This window comes from Diadema setosum, chromosome 2, assembly GCF_964275005.1.
Source record: "Diadema setosum chromosome 2, eeDiaSeto1, whole genome shotgun sequence".
Classification (NCBI taxonomy): Eukaryota; Metazoa; Echinodermata; class Echinoidea; order Diadematoida; family Diadematidae; genus Diadema; species Diadema setosum.
The window spans coordinates 24,646,937-24,663,822 of record NC_092686.1 but is presented as its reverse complement, the minus strand read 5'-3'; the positions used below and the strand labels follow the sequence as shown (position 1 = coordinate 24,663,822).

At 39.8% G+C, this 16,886-nt stretch overlaps 1 protein-coding gene across 1 annotated transcript; it reads left to right on the top strand.

The window, feature by feature from the left end:
• Positions 1 to 4,473: 4,473 nt before the first annotated feature.
• Positions 4,474 to 16,842, top strand: LOC140243448 (uncharacterized). The gene is made up of 6 exons (XM_072323128.1): positions 4,474 to 5,506; positions 6,389 to 6,517; positions 7,446 to 7,691; positions 8,708 to 8,943; positions 11,968 to 12,210; positions 15,232 to 16,842. The coding sequence occupies exons 1-6, from the start codon at positions 4,474 to 4,476 to the stop codon at positions 15,307 to 15,309; spliced, it is 1,965 nt and encodes a 654-aa protein (XP_072179229.1). The 3' UTR covers positions 15,310 to 16,842.
• Positions 16,843 to 16,886: the final 44 nt, after the last annotated feature.

The following is a 16,886-nucleotide window of genomic DNA, read 5'->3' as shown; positions in this document are numbered from 1 at the left end:
GTTAGGGTTAGGTTTAGGGTATAGAGTTTGGGTTAGGATCAGGATTAGGTTCAGGATTAGGATTAGAGTTAGGGTCAGGGGAAGGGTCCGGGGTGGTTGCCCAGGGGGTAATTGCCCTATAAAAGACCCGAAATATACATTTCCATGTTTCAATATAACAAATAAATCGGCAATTACCGATGAAAACATCTAAAATAATTCCATGTAATAATAATAACCCATTCCCAAAAACCTAACTACCCTTCCTAACCAAATACTACTAGGAATCCCCCCCCCCCCCACAGAAAAAAACGCCCACCCGCTCATACATTAATATTGCCTCGATCCTTCCCTTCCCATCCCTACCCATTACATTCTGTTTGAACACACACACACACACACACACACACACACACACTCTCACACACACACACACACACACACAAACACAAACAAGAAATATTAAAGAAGTTGAAGAAATATATAAAATACTATTTTAAAAAAAAGTCAGAAATCCTTAACTTGTAAATCCGAGGGTTCCTATATTATGGGGGTGCACCTTCCCCCCCCCCCCCTTCCTTTCTTGGAAGAGGGGGGGGTGGCCTGTAGTGCATCCCCCTCACTGAAATTTGAAAAAATGGAGGAAGAAGAAGAAATATGATTGTAATAGTTTCGGCATACTGCATGACGTGCAAGATCGAACGCCCGCCTATACAGCGCCTATATAGAGGTAAACACAGCTTAATATTCTATCTTTTAGGATTTGTAAAGGGCCTACTCATATACAGTTGTAGGCCTACATAATTTTCTTAAGGGTTCTCTTACTTCGCTCGCTCGCAAAATATCGACTTAAGGGTTCAGATGTTGAAAATGTAAAATACCAATACAGTGCCAGTATAGTTAACTGATATCAGCTGTCTATGGCGGTAGCCCCCTCCTATCACATCCCCTGCCTGTTTCCCCATGAATACTACTTTATATTTTACCTACTCTTTTGATGGAACAATAACTGAATATCTTACTGTAGGTGTGCACTATACCTCTGAAATTTCACTTCTGAATAAGCAAAAATTCTCTCGTGTAGGAGGGGGCCCAATCCCCCTTCTATTCCCCCTTTAAATTTGAAAACACAACCCCCCCCCCCCCCGCCCGTTTCCATGAATACTACTTTATACTTTACTTACTCTTCTGATAGAAACAATTGAATATCTTACCAAAAGTGTGCATCGAGGGCAAATGGTTTAAACCATTACACGAAAGCTAAAAGCAGTTGATATTTGTTATACAGAATCAATATCCCACTTAATTTCAAGATATTTATGCTAAATAAATGAAGCATTGAAAATAAAGTCGAAGCGCCACTGGTCAGCGAGATTACTTTGTAGGTATAAGGTATAATTTCACAATACGCAATTAAAGGTATTGTTTACCATTGAGAGCAGTGATTTAAGAAAATGTTTGAGTTATCATACTTGAGCTAGCATAGGTCAGTTATTTCATAAAACATAGTATCACATAAAATTTCGCAATATAGCCTAAAATATTAGAAGATATCACTATTACTATTAGCTATTTTTCTCGAAAAAGCATAACAGTTTACAGACGGTTTATATATTAAAAACAATTTTATTATAGCTGCATGTTGTTTGAATTTTGTGTATCTATAACAATAATAGCAATGGTTATACTGATTAATTTTTTTTTTTAACATTGGTTGTTTCTATCCCTAACTCACGTTGTACAACTATTTTGAAGTACTAAATCTGGATTTCTGTTTCATCTGCAAATGGTAAATATTAAATTATTGATACATCGGCGTACGTTAGACTTATACGCACATCTTGAAAAACCACTAGAGATGGCTATATAGCGAAAATTATTGACGGCACCTCTGACTCAGAAACGAGGTTTCATCAACCGAGATATAAAACAAAACTACTGCACCTTGGACAAATCAGAATCTATTTTTATCAAATTCGGTATTGTTGATTTTATATGTTGTAAGTAATCTTCTCTTTGCCTCCTTTGGATGAACTACAGCTTAAATGTTGAATGTCATAGTAAAAAAAAAAAAAGAAGAAAAAAAAGAAAGAAAAAGAAGAAAAATGTGCCTGCAATCCTGTTTGTGCTTAATTCTTACATTAGGCCTATATGACACACAACTTCTTGCTGTGTTCGCTGTGGAGGAGCGGCACATAAAACGTTACACTCCTAACTTCGGAGTCGGAACCAAAATCCAGACGCGATTTTCCTGAGACTTTGCTGAGTGTTTCAACATGTTCAATAATCGTTTTTGCAATTACTGAACCAAAATTCTTGTATGATTTGTTGGGAAGCTTCCCCTTTTTGTTATTAACAACATAAAGAGAAAGTCATAATCTCATTTTTGTGTGGAATATTATTTCTATTGTATTCTGAATGATCGAGGTGAGACAATTCAAGAGCTCTTTCACTTTGCCATAAAAATAAAAAAGCATGTTAAGTATTCTTTATGATTTACCATATCGTTGCCCTTCTGTCGATATGTGACATCATAGTTGGTTTTTTTTTTTCTGGTCCTCTTACATCTTATATCTAGGCATGTAACAATAACGGCATAATGGATTCAATCAAAACTTAAAGAGTTCAAAACTTTGAAAATTGATAACTCTTGAACAGATTGTCCATTCAGTTTATATACGATTTCTGCACTCACTGAATCCATGCACTTTTTCATTTGAGGTAAATTCCATAACATTTGATTTGGCATAGGCCTATAGTCCAATCTTAAATAAAAACGAAGACATTCAAAGCGCATTTAACGTCAAGAAAAGCAACAACGTCTAAATAACAACAACGACGACGACGACGAGATGACAACATCAAAAACAACAAAAGCCAAAAATAACAACCACAACAACAACGCAAACGAAATGGGGTTTGACAGCGACTTGACTCGCTCGATGGACCCACAACGTATGTCCATGCTCGCTCACAAGCAGCCCCAGTTGCGTGCGTGCCACTAGGTGCCAGAAGTGGCTAGTGTGCAAAAAACATCTGCGCATGCATGGTCATGCAGCTAGCTCGAGCTAGCTCGGCCAGCAAAAGGCAACAGTGCACAGGCAGGCAAAGACCTCTCTACCAGCAAAGCAAGAGGATCCGCACTCTAGCGATAGATTGGGTGAGCTTATGAGACAAGGAGATACAGAACATCATAAATACACAGTATCTGTGTTATTTTTTCTATCGGTAGCGTGTTATTTACCTCGTTTAAGCCTTTAATCGTAGATCCAGTCAAGTTTAGTAAATCGCGAATTGCACGTTAGTCATTACGTGATGAACCATACACGATTTTGAGTATGTGGGGATTAATTGGAGGCATGTTTTGACATCTGGTGAAACGCCACGGCATAGTCATGGCGCGGCGCGGTACGGCGGTTTTTTCTTCTTTTAATTGGAGCTGCAAATTTTATCTAGATGTGTCAGCGGTCACAACCCTCTAAAGACTAAATCATAATATGTTAGAATTCATGTTAGACCAGCTGTTCTTCGTCTTCTTCCATTGAAGTTCATTCCTCTTTTTAATAGTCTTACATACATCACATAGGTCTAGACCAAAGTCACCTAACTGTAGCTGTTAGACCCTAACCCTCTCCTCTATTTTACTATTTTACTTAAACTTTAATATTAGGTATAGGAGTAAATTTTAATTAATTTTACCATGCTCGAACGTTAGATATCTAACTTTTTTGGAGAGTGACACTGACGTGACAGTAACAAGTGATCATGACATGCATGCCATGCCCATAGGCAATCGCCATTTATTGGCATTGCTGGCCTTTCACATTTATTTCATTGATGAATTGCATTCATGTCCTCAATTACCGAGTGTATCATGTGTGTGACAGTACATGTTAATTGTTGTGCGATGGGTTTGTTGATGTATTCTTACCTCTGCCAAGGAGGTTGTGTTTTTGCCGGCATTGATTGGTTTGTTTGTCTGTCTGCAATGGTCTGTTTGCAAAATAACTAAAAAGTTGAGAACACATTTGGATAAAACTTGCACTGACAGCAAAAGTTGGTAAATTTACTTGGTACTTGGTACTTCACCTGAATACTCTCACTGGAGTTTTAACTGGTGGTGACACAAGGAACAGATGATTGAATTTTGATACATTGTAGTGATCCAGGAATTTTAATGAATTTTTGAAGATTTTTTTTTTTCTTTTGGCAAACAGAGTCAACAAACTTGGGAGTTCAAGCTGCATGCAATTGAGGTTTGCTCTTCTCAAGAAGTCGCGGAGCAGGAAGCTGATGTCGTGATGAAGTATTACGTAAACACAAGGCTGGCTTATCGTTAGTTATGTGGGAAATTGGGCAATTTTTAACATGTGTGTATGGGTCTAATCCACAAGGTTATCTTCAGGCATTCTCTTCATTTTTTGAAGGCCAATCAAACATTCCAGGATGTCCTTTACCTTTTCAATATCACAGGTAGCATTCCACAGTTTCATCATGGCAGAGGACAAGGACAAGACAATGACCCCGGCCCCAGCATCAACGGAAACGCAGCAGGCAGCTCTGTATCAGTTACCACCTGACCTGATTGCTCAGTTGTACAACACTGCTCAAACAATCCTCAACGAAACAATTGCTGCTCATTCCAGTCCAAGCTCATCTGGGGATGTGGCGACAAATTCCAGTCAGTCAGCTAGTACTGTGCAAGCTAGTGCAGCTGTCGGTCAATATAACGTTGCTTCAGCTCCTGGCAACGGTAATAATGGAGCTCAGATGTTCAATGCAGCACCAGGTTGGGGTATTGCACACCAGCAAAACTCATCATTTGGGGCAACATATGGACAAAACACAAGTGGCAGTCAGTTAGACAGGACACAGTCATACTCTGATCAGCAGCCATACCACAATCAGTATCAAGGCACTTTTGGCCAAAACAATTACTACAATTACCAGGCCCAGGAAGGGAACCCGGGACAGACAGGCTTCGGCCATGGCCAGAACCAGAGAGGGAGAGGGCGAGGTATGTACAGTCAGGGGTGGGGCAGGGGAGGGAGAGCACAAAATACAGGCTGGAGCCAGGGAACGTCCCATGAATGGAGCAACAACAGAGGGAGGGGAAATCTGCAGCAGCAACGGGGACGGGGTTCACGCGGCAGTGCCTACCAGCGGGCAGGATGGACGACCAGTGCTGGTACCCGTGGCAGGACGGACAGTGCTGGTACCCGTGGCAGGACGGACAGTGCTGGTACCCGTGGCAGGACGGACAGAGGGCGGGGTACATGGAACACATGGTCCTCCAGGCCTTACCGAGGAGCCTATCAAGGAAGTACTACAAAGAATTCCTCCGAGATCACTGTGGGGTACAATTTTGAAGGCAAGCTGGTTGGGCCAGAAAGGTCTGCCAAGTCCTTTGGAGAATTCAAAGTATGCAACATCTGCAACGTGAAAACCAATTCTTCAGTTACAGCAGAGAGCCACTACTCTGGAAAGCAGCATCTCAGAAAGTTGAAGGAGCTTGAACAAAAGAAAGGTATTTATAATCACCATACCTTTTCCCGTAGAAAATAGGATGGACTCAGAATGTGCCCATTGCTTTCCATCAAGTTTGTTTGTTTGCTTTTTTTAAATGAGTTATATGAGAAATAATGCATTACAATTCAGTCAACATACAGGCATCCAGTGGTTTGACGCTTATTGTAGTTATGACATGCATATGATTTGGATGAAAATCTCAAAAAGGAAAAAAAAAAAACACCCTTTGTGTATTGTGAATGGCGTGCTTGCAGTCCACAATCCCATCATTTCCCGGCACATTACTCCATGTATACAGTGTAAAAGTTTATTTATTATCTATTTTTAAATGTATGTACAAAATGTATGTATGTACATTATTGTATGTATACATGACACTATAGTGTCATATATACATGTACAAAAGAAGAAAGGTATTTATTATCATCAGATGGTTTGGTTCATCTGCATGAAACTTGCATTCTTCGAGTTTAGGGAAAGTGCAAGCGATGAAAGGATGTATTTCATGTATGAAGTGTTACAAAAACAAGAGATGAGTGACAAAAAATAGACAGACCTGTGATTTTTCATGTGTAATGTGTGCTAGCAGGGTATCTAGAACTTGAAAGCAAGTACGATTTGCATATAGATGTATATATATTTATCTCTTTATTTATTCATTTATTCATTTGTTTATTTATCTATTTATTTATTTTATTTTATTTTAAGTTGGGGGGAATCAGAGATGTATAAGTAAACTGAAGATTTATTAGTTATGTATTTATGTGCAATGCTACATTTTATGTCTATAGGCTTTCATGTAATGCAGAACAAGTAGTAGAACTGTTAACAGGCATGCTTCTTTCTCTTTCTGCACTGGATTTTTGTTTTTTACCCCCAGAACTTGAAAGCAAGTACGATTTGCATGGGGAGGACATGCATTGCAAGCTATGCAATGTGTCTTTTACTTGTGTGGACCAGATTGAGAAACACTATGGTGGAGCGAGACACAAAAGAAATCTTGATGGAGGTATGTTGAGTTCTCAGTTTGCTTGTTATTACTTTGTTGAGATAGACATGTTGATTTGGAACCATGATTCATCCTTCCCAGGCACTTTGCATGACAGCATCCAGTTTGATATTGCAGTAAAGTCTGGCCATTGTACATTTTGAGAGACTACAATGCACTTGAATATTGTAGAAGTTTTTTTTTTTTTCTTTCAAAGGTTTTAGCTGCCCTCATTAACATTTGCTTTATGTGGCAAATTGCTCTGATGTATCTCCGCCTTACTTTTTACCAAGTGTTTGCGTGTATATTATGCTTCTATCACTTAGATTTCCTCTGATGGCTATCACATTTAAAAAAAAAAAAAATGTAATCTCTTTCTACAGACTGCTATTAGTCACCAGTTTGGGTTTACATGACTTCACAGCAGTTCATCAGATGGTTTGGTTCATCTGCATGAAACTTGCATTCTTCGAGTTTAGGGAAAGTGCAAGTGATGAAAGGATGTATTTCATGTGTGCAGTGTTACAAAAACAACTAGAGATGAGTGAAAAATAAAAAACTTGACAAAGCTGTGAATTTTCGTGTTACACATAAGGTTTGCTAGCAGGGTATACTGTGGACACATCTGAAGAACTGCTGTTTACATTACTGACATTTATATTAGCATTACCTCCCTAACACACATTCAAATTTCACAAATCCCCCCCCCCCCAATCAATCAATCAATCAATTAATCAATCATTCAATCAATCTATCTATCTATATATCTATCTATCTATCTACCTATCTATCTATCTCGGTCTACACTACACAACTTTTTCTACATATCTGGTTCATTCTAATTGTCTCTGTATCTTGTTTTCTTTTCCCTGCATCGTAGCAGAATGTAACAGTGGTGATTGTTTCTATCTCATGTGTCAAATTTGATTGTATAAACCATCTGCATTAGGTGATGCCAAAAAAGGTGACTCAGAAGCCGCACCTGAGACAGGGGAAGATGGCGATGAACCACCCACTAAAAAGCAAAAAGGCCAGGAGCAGTCAGCTGGTGGGGGCGCTGGTGATGACGCAGCCAGCCAGAAAGAGTCTGAAGGCAGTGCAGAAGCAGCCCCACACCCTCCCCCAAAACTCTACGTCTGTGACATCTGCAACATCAAGACGACATCTCAGGGACTGTTGGATGGTCACATTGAGGGTATGTTTTGTGAGAAATGGCACCACAGGGAATCCACATTACGACAAGGTCACTGGGGCTTCCGATTTTACCTCTGTGTAACGTTACCTTATCACAAATGTACTGTAAAAGAGACCAGAATGCTTTTTAAAAGTGGTCCCTCATAAACGGGCCTGTTGTAAGTGTGTTTCTCTTTTAGTGTGTAGCCCCAATATGCAGGTCCTCTTTTGAATACCTTCGCCGTACTACAGTGTATTAGACGTTACTATTTTAGTTTGTCCGTCTGGCCATGTTTTTGATACCTCCTGTCATCGTGACAACTTGAATCAAGGTTGCTTTACGTCGGTATAAGATCATACAAAAATGAATAGACATGATCTGATTGGCTCATGAGGTCATGCATCACTAATCAAAAGAGAATGTAAATCCCATCAGAGTCTGATATTTTGCATAATCTCACAACCATCAGGATGCATGAGGTGAACTTTAATTGACTCTGCTCCAGGAGTGCCATGTGTATTTGTGCAGTGCTGACTTATCTGGTAATGACTATAGTCAAAGTCTAAAATCACACCCTATTTTATAACTTGATCTGCATGGTGCTTCTGCTTATCTAATTCTCCAGTTCAAAATCCACATAGATGTAAAACTTGTCTCTGCCGCTTCTTATTACTGTCCTCGAACATACCATGGGTACATACATTTTTTTTTTTTTCCCCCAGGAAAGGACAGAACCTATTTTTGTTATGGTATAACTGGTACTGGTATGATGAAGGTTTTGTAAGTTTTTGGGGTGTGGGTGCGTGTGTGTGCATGTGTGTTTGTTTATTTTGTTGGTGGTTTTTTTTTTCTTGTAGATCCGTGATCTTCCAACTCAAGTTAAATCAAAGTTCCCTTGCATGTGCTGTATTGCAGTGTACAGTCATGTGACTCAAAAGCACTCAAAAAAGTAAAAATGATTAAGATTGATTTATTGTATGAATAATACGACATGTGAATGTTCTGTGCTGGTATCTTGGAATCTGGTTTCATTGCAGGGAAAAAGCATCAGAGGAGACTGAAACAGCTGAATTTGCCACAGCCCATCAAATTTCTGCCACAGGCACAGGCAGACAGCACCACAATGGCCGATTCCACCCAGTTTCAATGCAGCCCAGCAGAGCTGGAGGCAGCCAAGATTGTGAAATTTGGGCCCACTGGGCGGGAGAAGACATTCTACAAGTGTGATGTATGCAACATTGAGGACATCAATTCTCCCACACAGTACAAGCAGGTACTTTCCTTTTGCTATGATTATTAGCAAAAAAGAGTCAACCAGCTGGCATTGACCTCTTATAAATGTGTAGAAAAAGAAACCAAAAGCATGGAAGCTTTGAGATAATTGCTGACCTAAGTATCGCATAAGGGTATGCCCCTCAAAAGAAAACAAGATCAAGAAAGCCTTTTTGATATGTATGTATGTTGATTTATTTACCAGGTTAGGTCATGATAAGATCAGGGCCCCGTTTTATCAAAAGATAAAATCGATTTTAAATTTCCTTATCACACAGACTGCCATAGACTTACAGTTGAAATCAACTATATGGTCTGTTACATATCGTTGAATCAGCTTAACTTGTTTCTAGCTGATGATGTGTCATGCTTTTCATTCACTTGTAAAACAAGAACTTTGGGAGCGTTTTTATTTTGCAAATTTTGTGAGAGCCAAGATTTGCAAAAGTAAAATGCATGCAAAATTTCTTGTCTATGCTGCAGGCTGTATATGCATTGAATGCCGGTTGCAGTTCGCAAAAGTTTCATGCCACAAAAAGGCTGTCAGCTCCCAATTCATGAAAATTTAATGCCACGAAAAAATATCTTGCTCTATGGTATGATCAGATCCACACTCATGTTAACTCAAACTGAACCTTGTCAGGTGGTATTCTGCATTTCATTGTTGATGGTTTTATGGGTTCTGTTAATAACATTATTGATACCTAAATTCATACCTGCCAACTGATCAGTTTTAATCTGAATATTCAGATTTTTCAGTGAAAGAAAATGCATTAATTTCAGTGTGTTCTGATTTTTGTCTCGCTCACCGGAGGTGAAGGCGAGACTAAGGGATCCAAATGGCGTCCGTCTGTCGTCCGTCGTCCGTCACAAATGTTAAAGTTTACCTGCAAGACTCTCTTATGATGCATAACTTGACAACTGTTACAGCAATGGCAGCCACACTTGGGTGATAGAAGCACTAGGGGTATCTTCATGTTATGGTGTTGTCGGAGGTCATGTGATGATGTCAAAGGTCATTTGAGGTCATATATTAAAGAGTATGTGCAAGACTCTCTTTTGACAAATAACTTCACATAAGTTGCTTGGATTACAACCTAACTTGGGTCATAGATGCACTGGGGGTACCTTCATGTTATGGTGCCGTTGGAGGTCACAGAATAAGGTCAAAGGTCATTTGAGGTCATACGTTAAAGTTTACTTGCAAGACTCTCTTATCACACGTAACTCGACACATGTTGCTACAATGGCAATCAAACTTGGGTGATGGATGCTCTGGGGGAACCTTCATGTTATGGTGCCGTAAGAGGTCACATGATAAGGTCAAAGGTCGTTTGAGGTCATATGCTAAAGTTTACTTGCAAGACTCTCTTATCACATGTAACTCAGCACATGTTGCTACAATGGCAATCAAACTTGGGTGATGGTAGATGTCTCTTGGGAAGTTGAAGGTTACCACAAGGTCAAAGGTCACAGACGGGTCAACAAACTTTTAGGGCCCAATGTTCAGTTTTTAGGGCGCATTTCGTTTATGGCTCATAACTTTTGATCCCTTTGTCCATTTGTGACCAAACTTGGATGGAAGATGTCCCTTGGGGAGGTGAAGGTCGTCATAAGGTCAAAGGTCACATACAGGGGTCAACAAACTTTTAGGGCCCAATGTTATGTTTTTAGGGCGCGTTTTGATTGTGGCTCATAACTTTGATCCCTATGTCCATTTGTGACCAAACTTGGATGGAAGATGTCCCTTGGGGAGGTGAAGGTCGTCATAAGGTCAAAGGTCACATACAGGGGTCAACAAACTTTTAGGGCCCAATGTTATGTTTTTAGGGCGCGTTTTGATTGTGGCTCATAACTTTTGACCCCTATATCCATTTGTGACCAAACTTAGACGGTAGATGTCCCTTGGGGAGTTAAAGGTCATCACAAGGTCTAAGGTCACACAAAGGGGTCAACAAATTTTTAGGGCCCAATGTTAAGTTTTTATGGCGCATTTCGATTATAGCTCATTACTTTTGATCCCCTCATCCGTTTGTGACCAAACTTGGATGGTAAATGTCCCCTGGGGTGTTGAAGGTCACCACAAGGTCAAAGGTCATAAGCAGGTCAATTAACTTCCGGGAGTTATAAAAAATATTAATTCCTTGTACGCGAATGGGCAAGACGCAATTTGGCACTTGCCTTGTTTGAAAGTATCTGTTAATAGTCAAGAATATGAAATTTATGAAAGTTCAGATTTTTCAGTAATTTTTCTTTGTTTGTTCAGATTTATTAAGTCTCAGGGTTGGCAGGTATGTAGATTTAATAAGAAAGTGATTTCATTTTATATTAAAAGGAAAGGTGCCTGCAATAAAGGGAATACAATGCTGTCACCTGATTACTTCAGATACATTAGGCAGAAGGGAACATTGGACCTTAAAACTACAACAATTACTGTGTTTTATCAGGTTTATGCACTATAGTGGGGTAAAAAAATAAAGAAATATGAAGAGTTTGGACTTGGAAAGTCACATAATACTTGTTAAAGGGATGGTACAGTATTAGTGGAGATGAGAATTTGGCTTTTTATTTTTTGCGAGATAACAAGAAAACACTTATAAAATAGTACAGAGCATACCATTTTAAGAGGAATTCAAAGTTTATTTGATGAAAATCGGGTTTGTCATTACTGAAACATCCAAAAACAAGGAAAACAAAGCGATCGTAAAAAAGTGTGGGTCCCACACTTATTAGAATCGCTCTGTTTTGGATATCTCAGCCATTTCAAAACCAATTTTCATCAAAGAAACGTTGAATTCCTCATAGAATTACATGCTCTTTCATATTTCATAAGAGGTTTCTTATTATCTCACCAAAAAATGTTAGAAATCTGAAATTAGGTCTCAACCAAAACTATACGATCCCTTTAAACTAGGGTTTTATTGTGATGTCTGACCTCTTTTTACAATGTTCCACTGTTTGTCTGCAAGTTGATGTAATAAATTGTCAGTGCACATTTTTCCTTGGAATATCGCTTCATCAACAGCACATGAAGAGCAAGAAACACCAGATGGTCCTGGTGAAGAAGCTGACCGAGGCTGGGGTCATACAGCCGCAGGATCTGCCATCCAATGCTGAGAGTAATGAGCCAAGTTATGACCCCAGATTTGAGCCCTTAATACAGGCTGCCAAGTTCATCAAGCCTGGACGAACTGGGAGAGAGCGGGCGTTCTACAAGTGTGACGTATGCTGCATTGAAGACATAAACTCGCCGACTCAGTTTGTACAGGTACTTCTGCCCTCCCCTGCTCTCTTTTAGTACAATGAAACACAGCATTGACATTGGCATTCATAAAATAATATCAGACACACACAATACAGGAGATTCCATGAATAAAAAGATAAAAGAGAAAGTTTGGGAATTTAAAGTTTCATGTTCTCTTCCCCCCCCCCCCCCCGAAAAAAAAAACAACAAACACACAAACAAACAAGCAATTGCTATTAGAAACCATCCATACAAAGTAGATATGGTAATGATGTAATAGATCTGCATACAAATTTTGCCATAGAAAGTTCCCGTCTTTTTATAGGAAATCAAGTATAGCACTCAATACTTCTTATCAGTTTTGATTGGTGTTGCTATAACTTGGTGAAGATGATGTTTATGCAGGGCTCGACACTAACGGTGGCCCGGTGGCCCGGGGCCACCAAAATTGAAAGTCGGGCCACCAAATTTCCAAAAAAGGGCAAATTTGGTGGCCCGCCTCGGGCCACCAAAATTTTGGGAAAAGTACGTCATTTAATTCGTAACTTTTTGTGCCGGAAATTAGCAGTTATATTTGTTTCAAGGATGGATGAAAAGGACTGAATGAGTGCCTGAAAGTGAGTGTTGCGAGTTTGTTGAGGTTATTTTATGAGTAGATGTATGTCCAACTTCCAATTCTTACTATATGACTGGAAAACTTAGATATTTGACTCATTCAAAAAAAAACAGGACTTTAATGTTTTTTTATGGTTTTTTTTTTTCGGGGCCACCAAATTTTTCTCTCGGGCCACCAAAAATTTGAAATTCAGGATTTTGGTGGCCCCATCGGGCCACCAAACAAAAAAGTTAGTGTCGAGCCCTGGTTTATGGGATAAAAAGTTGTAGGCCTGTGTTTTATAAACCAAACCCCAGAAAATGATTCATGACATTAATTTCTCAAACCACTGGGATAGATTATTTCTCCTAATTTGCAGATGTGGTTGCAACCAAAATCACTAGTCAGTGAAAACACACAAAAAATTAAAATTGCAACTCTCTGTTTTACTCAATATGTGCTTATTTCACAGCACCTTACTTTGTGTAAATATGATTTACATTCTTTGCAACAGTCACCTTGATAGTGATGTTGAATTGCATTTATCCAGGCTGAAGAAAATGTTTGCCAATCCATAGAAATGTTTAATCATAGGCTGTGTCTGAGGACAAAAAGAAGTGAACGGAACCAAACTACATCATATCGTACCATACCATTCCTTGCCAGAGTGAGGGCATTGTAGCACTTTGTGCAGATAACATACCTCACAAGCTATTTTGGGACCAACTCAGGGATTACGTTTTGTATTCACCACATTCACATTCACCTCGCACACCTGTGCTACACACAGGTGTCCCTAACAAGGAGAATATGCTTTGTATTATGGTGTACAGTGGACTCCAGTTATAACAAAGTTCTTGGGATGGGCAGTTTTCTCTCGTATCGAAATTTTGTTATAACTGAACCAATAAACAATAAAAAACATAGAGCAGATAATGTTGGAAGTCTGAATTTGTACGTTTCATTGTAACCAGAATTTCTTAAGGAAATCAAGGAGGTTCAAGAGAATGGAGTCACAACTGTCGTATTTCCTTTGAAGTCACGTTCGATGCCGCCACTGGAAAGTATTTGAAGCATGTGGCAAACTGGATCTGCCGCGCAGATAGGAAGACAATTGACTCGTGTCTCATTGCATAACCATCAGCCACTTTCTAACGAAAATATGTCTTTATGATGGTAAAGACACGGGGATGCGCGAATAGAAATTGCACAGAAAATGATGAAATGAAAATGAAAATTACTCGACTGGCCGTGTCCGGCCACTCATCTGATATATCTATTAATATAGAATTATACTCGAAGATTATTCCATATCAGTTTTATTTGGAGGAATTAAGTGGAAAAGTGATAAAACCGGCTTTCCGGGAGGGTACAGTTTTAAACACTTTCACACGATACAGCTCTGATTTACACTTTTGCACATATTTCTTGATGGAATTGACCTTTGTTTCATGAGCTTTATCATTAAGTGAGATTTCGTTTCATTTAATAGATAAACAAGCAAAATATAACAACATTAAGTTAACGTTCAAAATGAATCTTCAGATTGCTCAGCAAGACGGCGGCATCAAACCCCGCCACCAAAGGCACAAATGCACCTGTGGAATTCTTTTGTACATCAATAGAATAGTGACAACTGTTTGAATAATTACAGCCAGTTGGAACTTCATCTCTTAAACCTCCTTGAGGAAATAATGCTAATCTTCTGTCTCTCGTAATGAGGTAAACACACACAAAAAATTGATACGTTTCAGCAGCAAAATCTGCTAGCCTTCGCCTGGCAAAGTAGACCGAGTGATGCAGTGCGTGCCTATTTATAGTGCTAGTGGAAGGGAACGTTATGCTCGAGGGCGCGCCATTGTTCCGCGTCGGTGGAGCGCAAGCTGCACTATTATTTGATGATGCGATAATGTTCAGCCAATCATGATGTTTCCCGCCGGTTGGAGTTGCGAGTTTTTGTTCTTTTGTCACGTGTTAAGGTTGTGTCAGGAATTTCGTTCGGACTGTGCTGTACTGCACGTTAAGTATATTCTCATGCCAACAGCTGTGAGTGCTCTCTGGTATGGCATGGTATGGCATGGTATGATATGCCTTTGGAGCACTTTGGGAAGTGGTCCACTTTTGTCTTGGTATGGTACAGTACTGTACACTTTGAGGGCACTCAAGAGCCCCTCTGGAGCAAGTATGGTACGCTTTAGGACAGTGCTCTAATGGACCCTTAAATGCCTTAAAAGCTGACAGGGGTAGACTGTCAAGGATTGGATAAATACTTATTTTTAGGATTTAACATCTACCAGGTAGTTCAAGTCATCACTGCCAAAGGTTTTGATCTTGCGTGAATGTGTGCCATGTGATACTGAATAAGCTACATATAGAGACTGACTTTTTTTTAGAGAGAGAATTCTGACAGTGTCGCTGCATCACTTTGTTCAATTTGGCTTCACCAACAGCACTTGTGCAACAGTAAACACCAGGCAGCCCTGAGCAAGAAGGAGGAATCTAATGCAGTCAAGGAGCCACAAGCCTAAGCGGAGCTCTATGAGAACAATGGATGCCGCGCAGCTGAGCAACACCACAGTGGGGGACTACCTTGACCAGTAGTTCCTGGACCAAGGCCCATCCCCCCATTTTTTGCCCGCTCTTCAGCAAGCCGCACGACGAGCTTCTGATTACTGTTCTCATATGGTCTCTACAGGACTGGGCATGTTGGTGGTGGTACGCCGTCATTTCCTGAGCAGTGCGTCCACCCACAAGCAAAATAGGACCTGACCAGGGAAAGAACAGCACATGTGGCAAGCCATGTTTCTGTTGCTGTGCGTGGTGGTAGCTTGACATGAGATTGGATGGATGCTCGCCTTTCTTCAAAAAATGTATTCAGACTGAATGTGATAGAAGTTTGGAGAACTTGCAAATGAGGGCTACTGCAGCACAGATTTGGCCTTTTCCTAAATCTCTTATACTGTGTATAATATACAACCCATGACCATGATACCCTTTTATGTCACTGAAAATGCATCATATGAAGAGGTTTGTGGAGGAACCATTTATGTTATGGCAGCTGACCACTGTAGTTTTTTGGCTAATGGAAGTGTTCACACAAAGCACAGTCACATAAAATTTATCCATTTAAAGGCGCATAGTCCCGGTGGGTAAGAGGGCGCTGTTGATGATACTACCAATCACCGTTAGCATTGATACGAAGATTGCCGAAGTTGAGCTGTCATCAAGAGTAAAGCGCGTAGGTGTTGCTAGGTAAAGTTGCCTTCGTTGTCTTCTTTGTGCATCACACAGTCTGTAGTAATGCTAGGGTGCGTGCATAATGTGCTTCTTAGTATGACGTCACAAAAAAAGTTTGCTAAAGCTGTCATCCCCCTTAACCCTAATCCCACCGGGTTTTTTGAGGGACTTGCTAAAATAAATCATTATCAGCCATTGAAAGTAAAAATATTGATTTTTATATGAATTCATTGCAAAAACGCAATTTACATTGGATTTGTACACAAAATCATGTTTTTGAGCAATTTTTGGGTCGATGAATTTTTTTCAAAGGGGCGTGGCTTCAAGACGGTATACCCGGGAGTGACGAATTTGGTCTCAAAAGTTGCGCGATACTTGAAAGAAAAAAGTCATAAAATGTCGTGGCGAGAGCATCACGCGTTGCGGAATAATCAAGCGAAACGTCGAGGGGGGGGGAGGCAAAATAGCGTAGCAATAGCATAGGTCTCTATAGGAAACTTGCGCAGTGCGCCCGCATACGCATTCGACTAAACTACCAGGACCATGTGCCTGTGAATTACTATAACCTGAATGGGCAAGGGATATTTGGGAATTTGGGGTCACAGTTCCTCTCATTGATACAATTGCCTCGATTTTTGATTTCTTCTTTTTTTCTGAGCAGTTTCATTACTGTGTGCTATGCATATTTTGACATTTTTTTAAGCATCTCAAAATTTGAACATATAGTTATGTTTTTATGTGAAAGTGCACAAGTTGCTTCCTTACAGGATAGCGGCACAATGGCAATCATATGGAAGGGACAATCTCTTTGCAGATTTGTTCAATAATCAACCTTTTTTTTTTCTCATCTCTGTATTTGTGTTGTTGT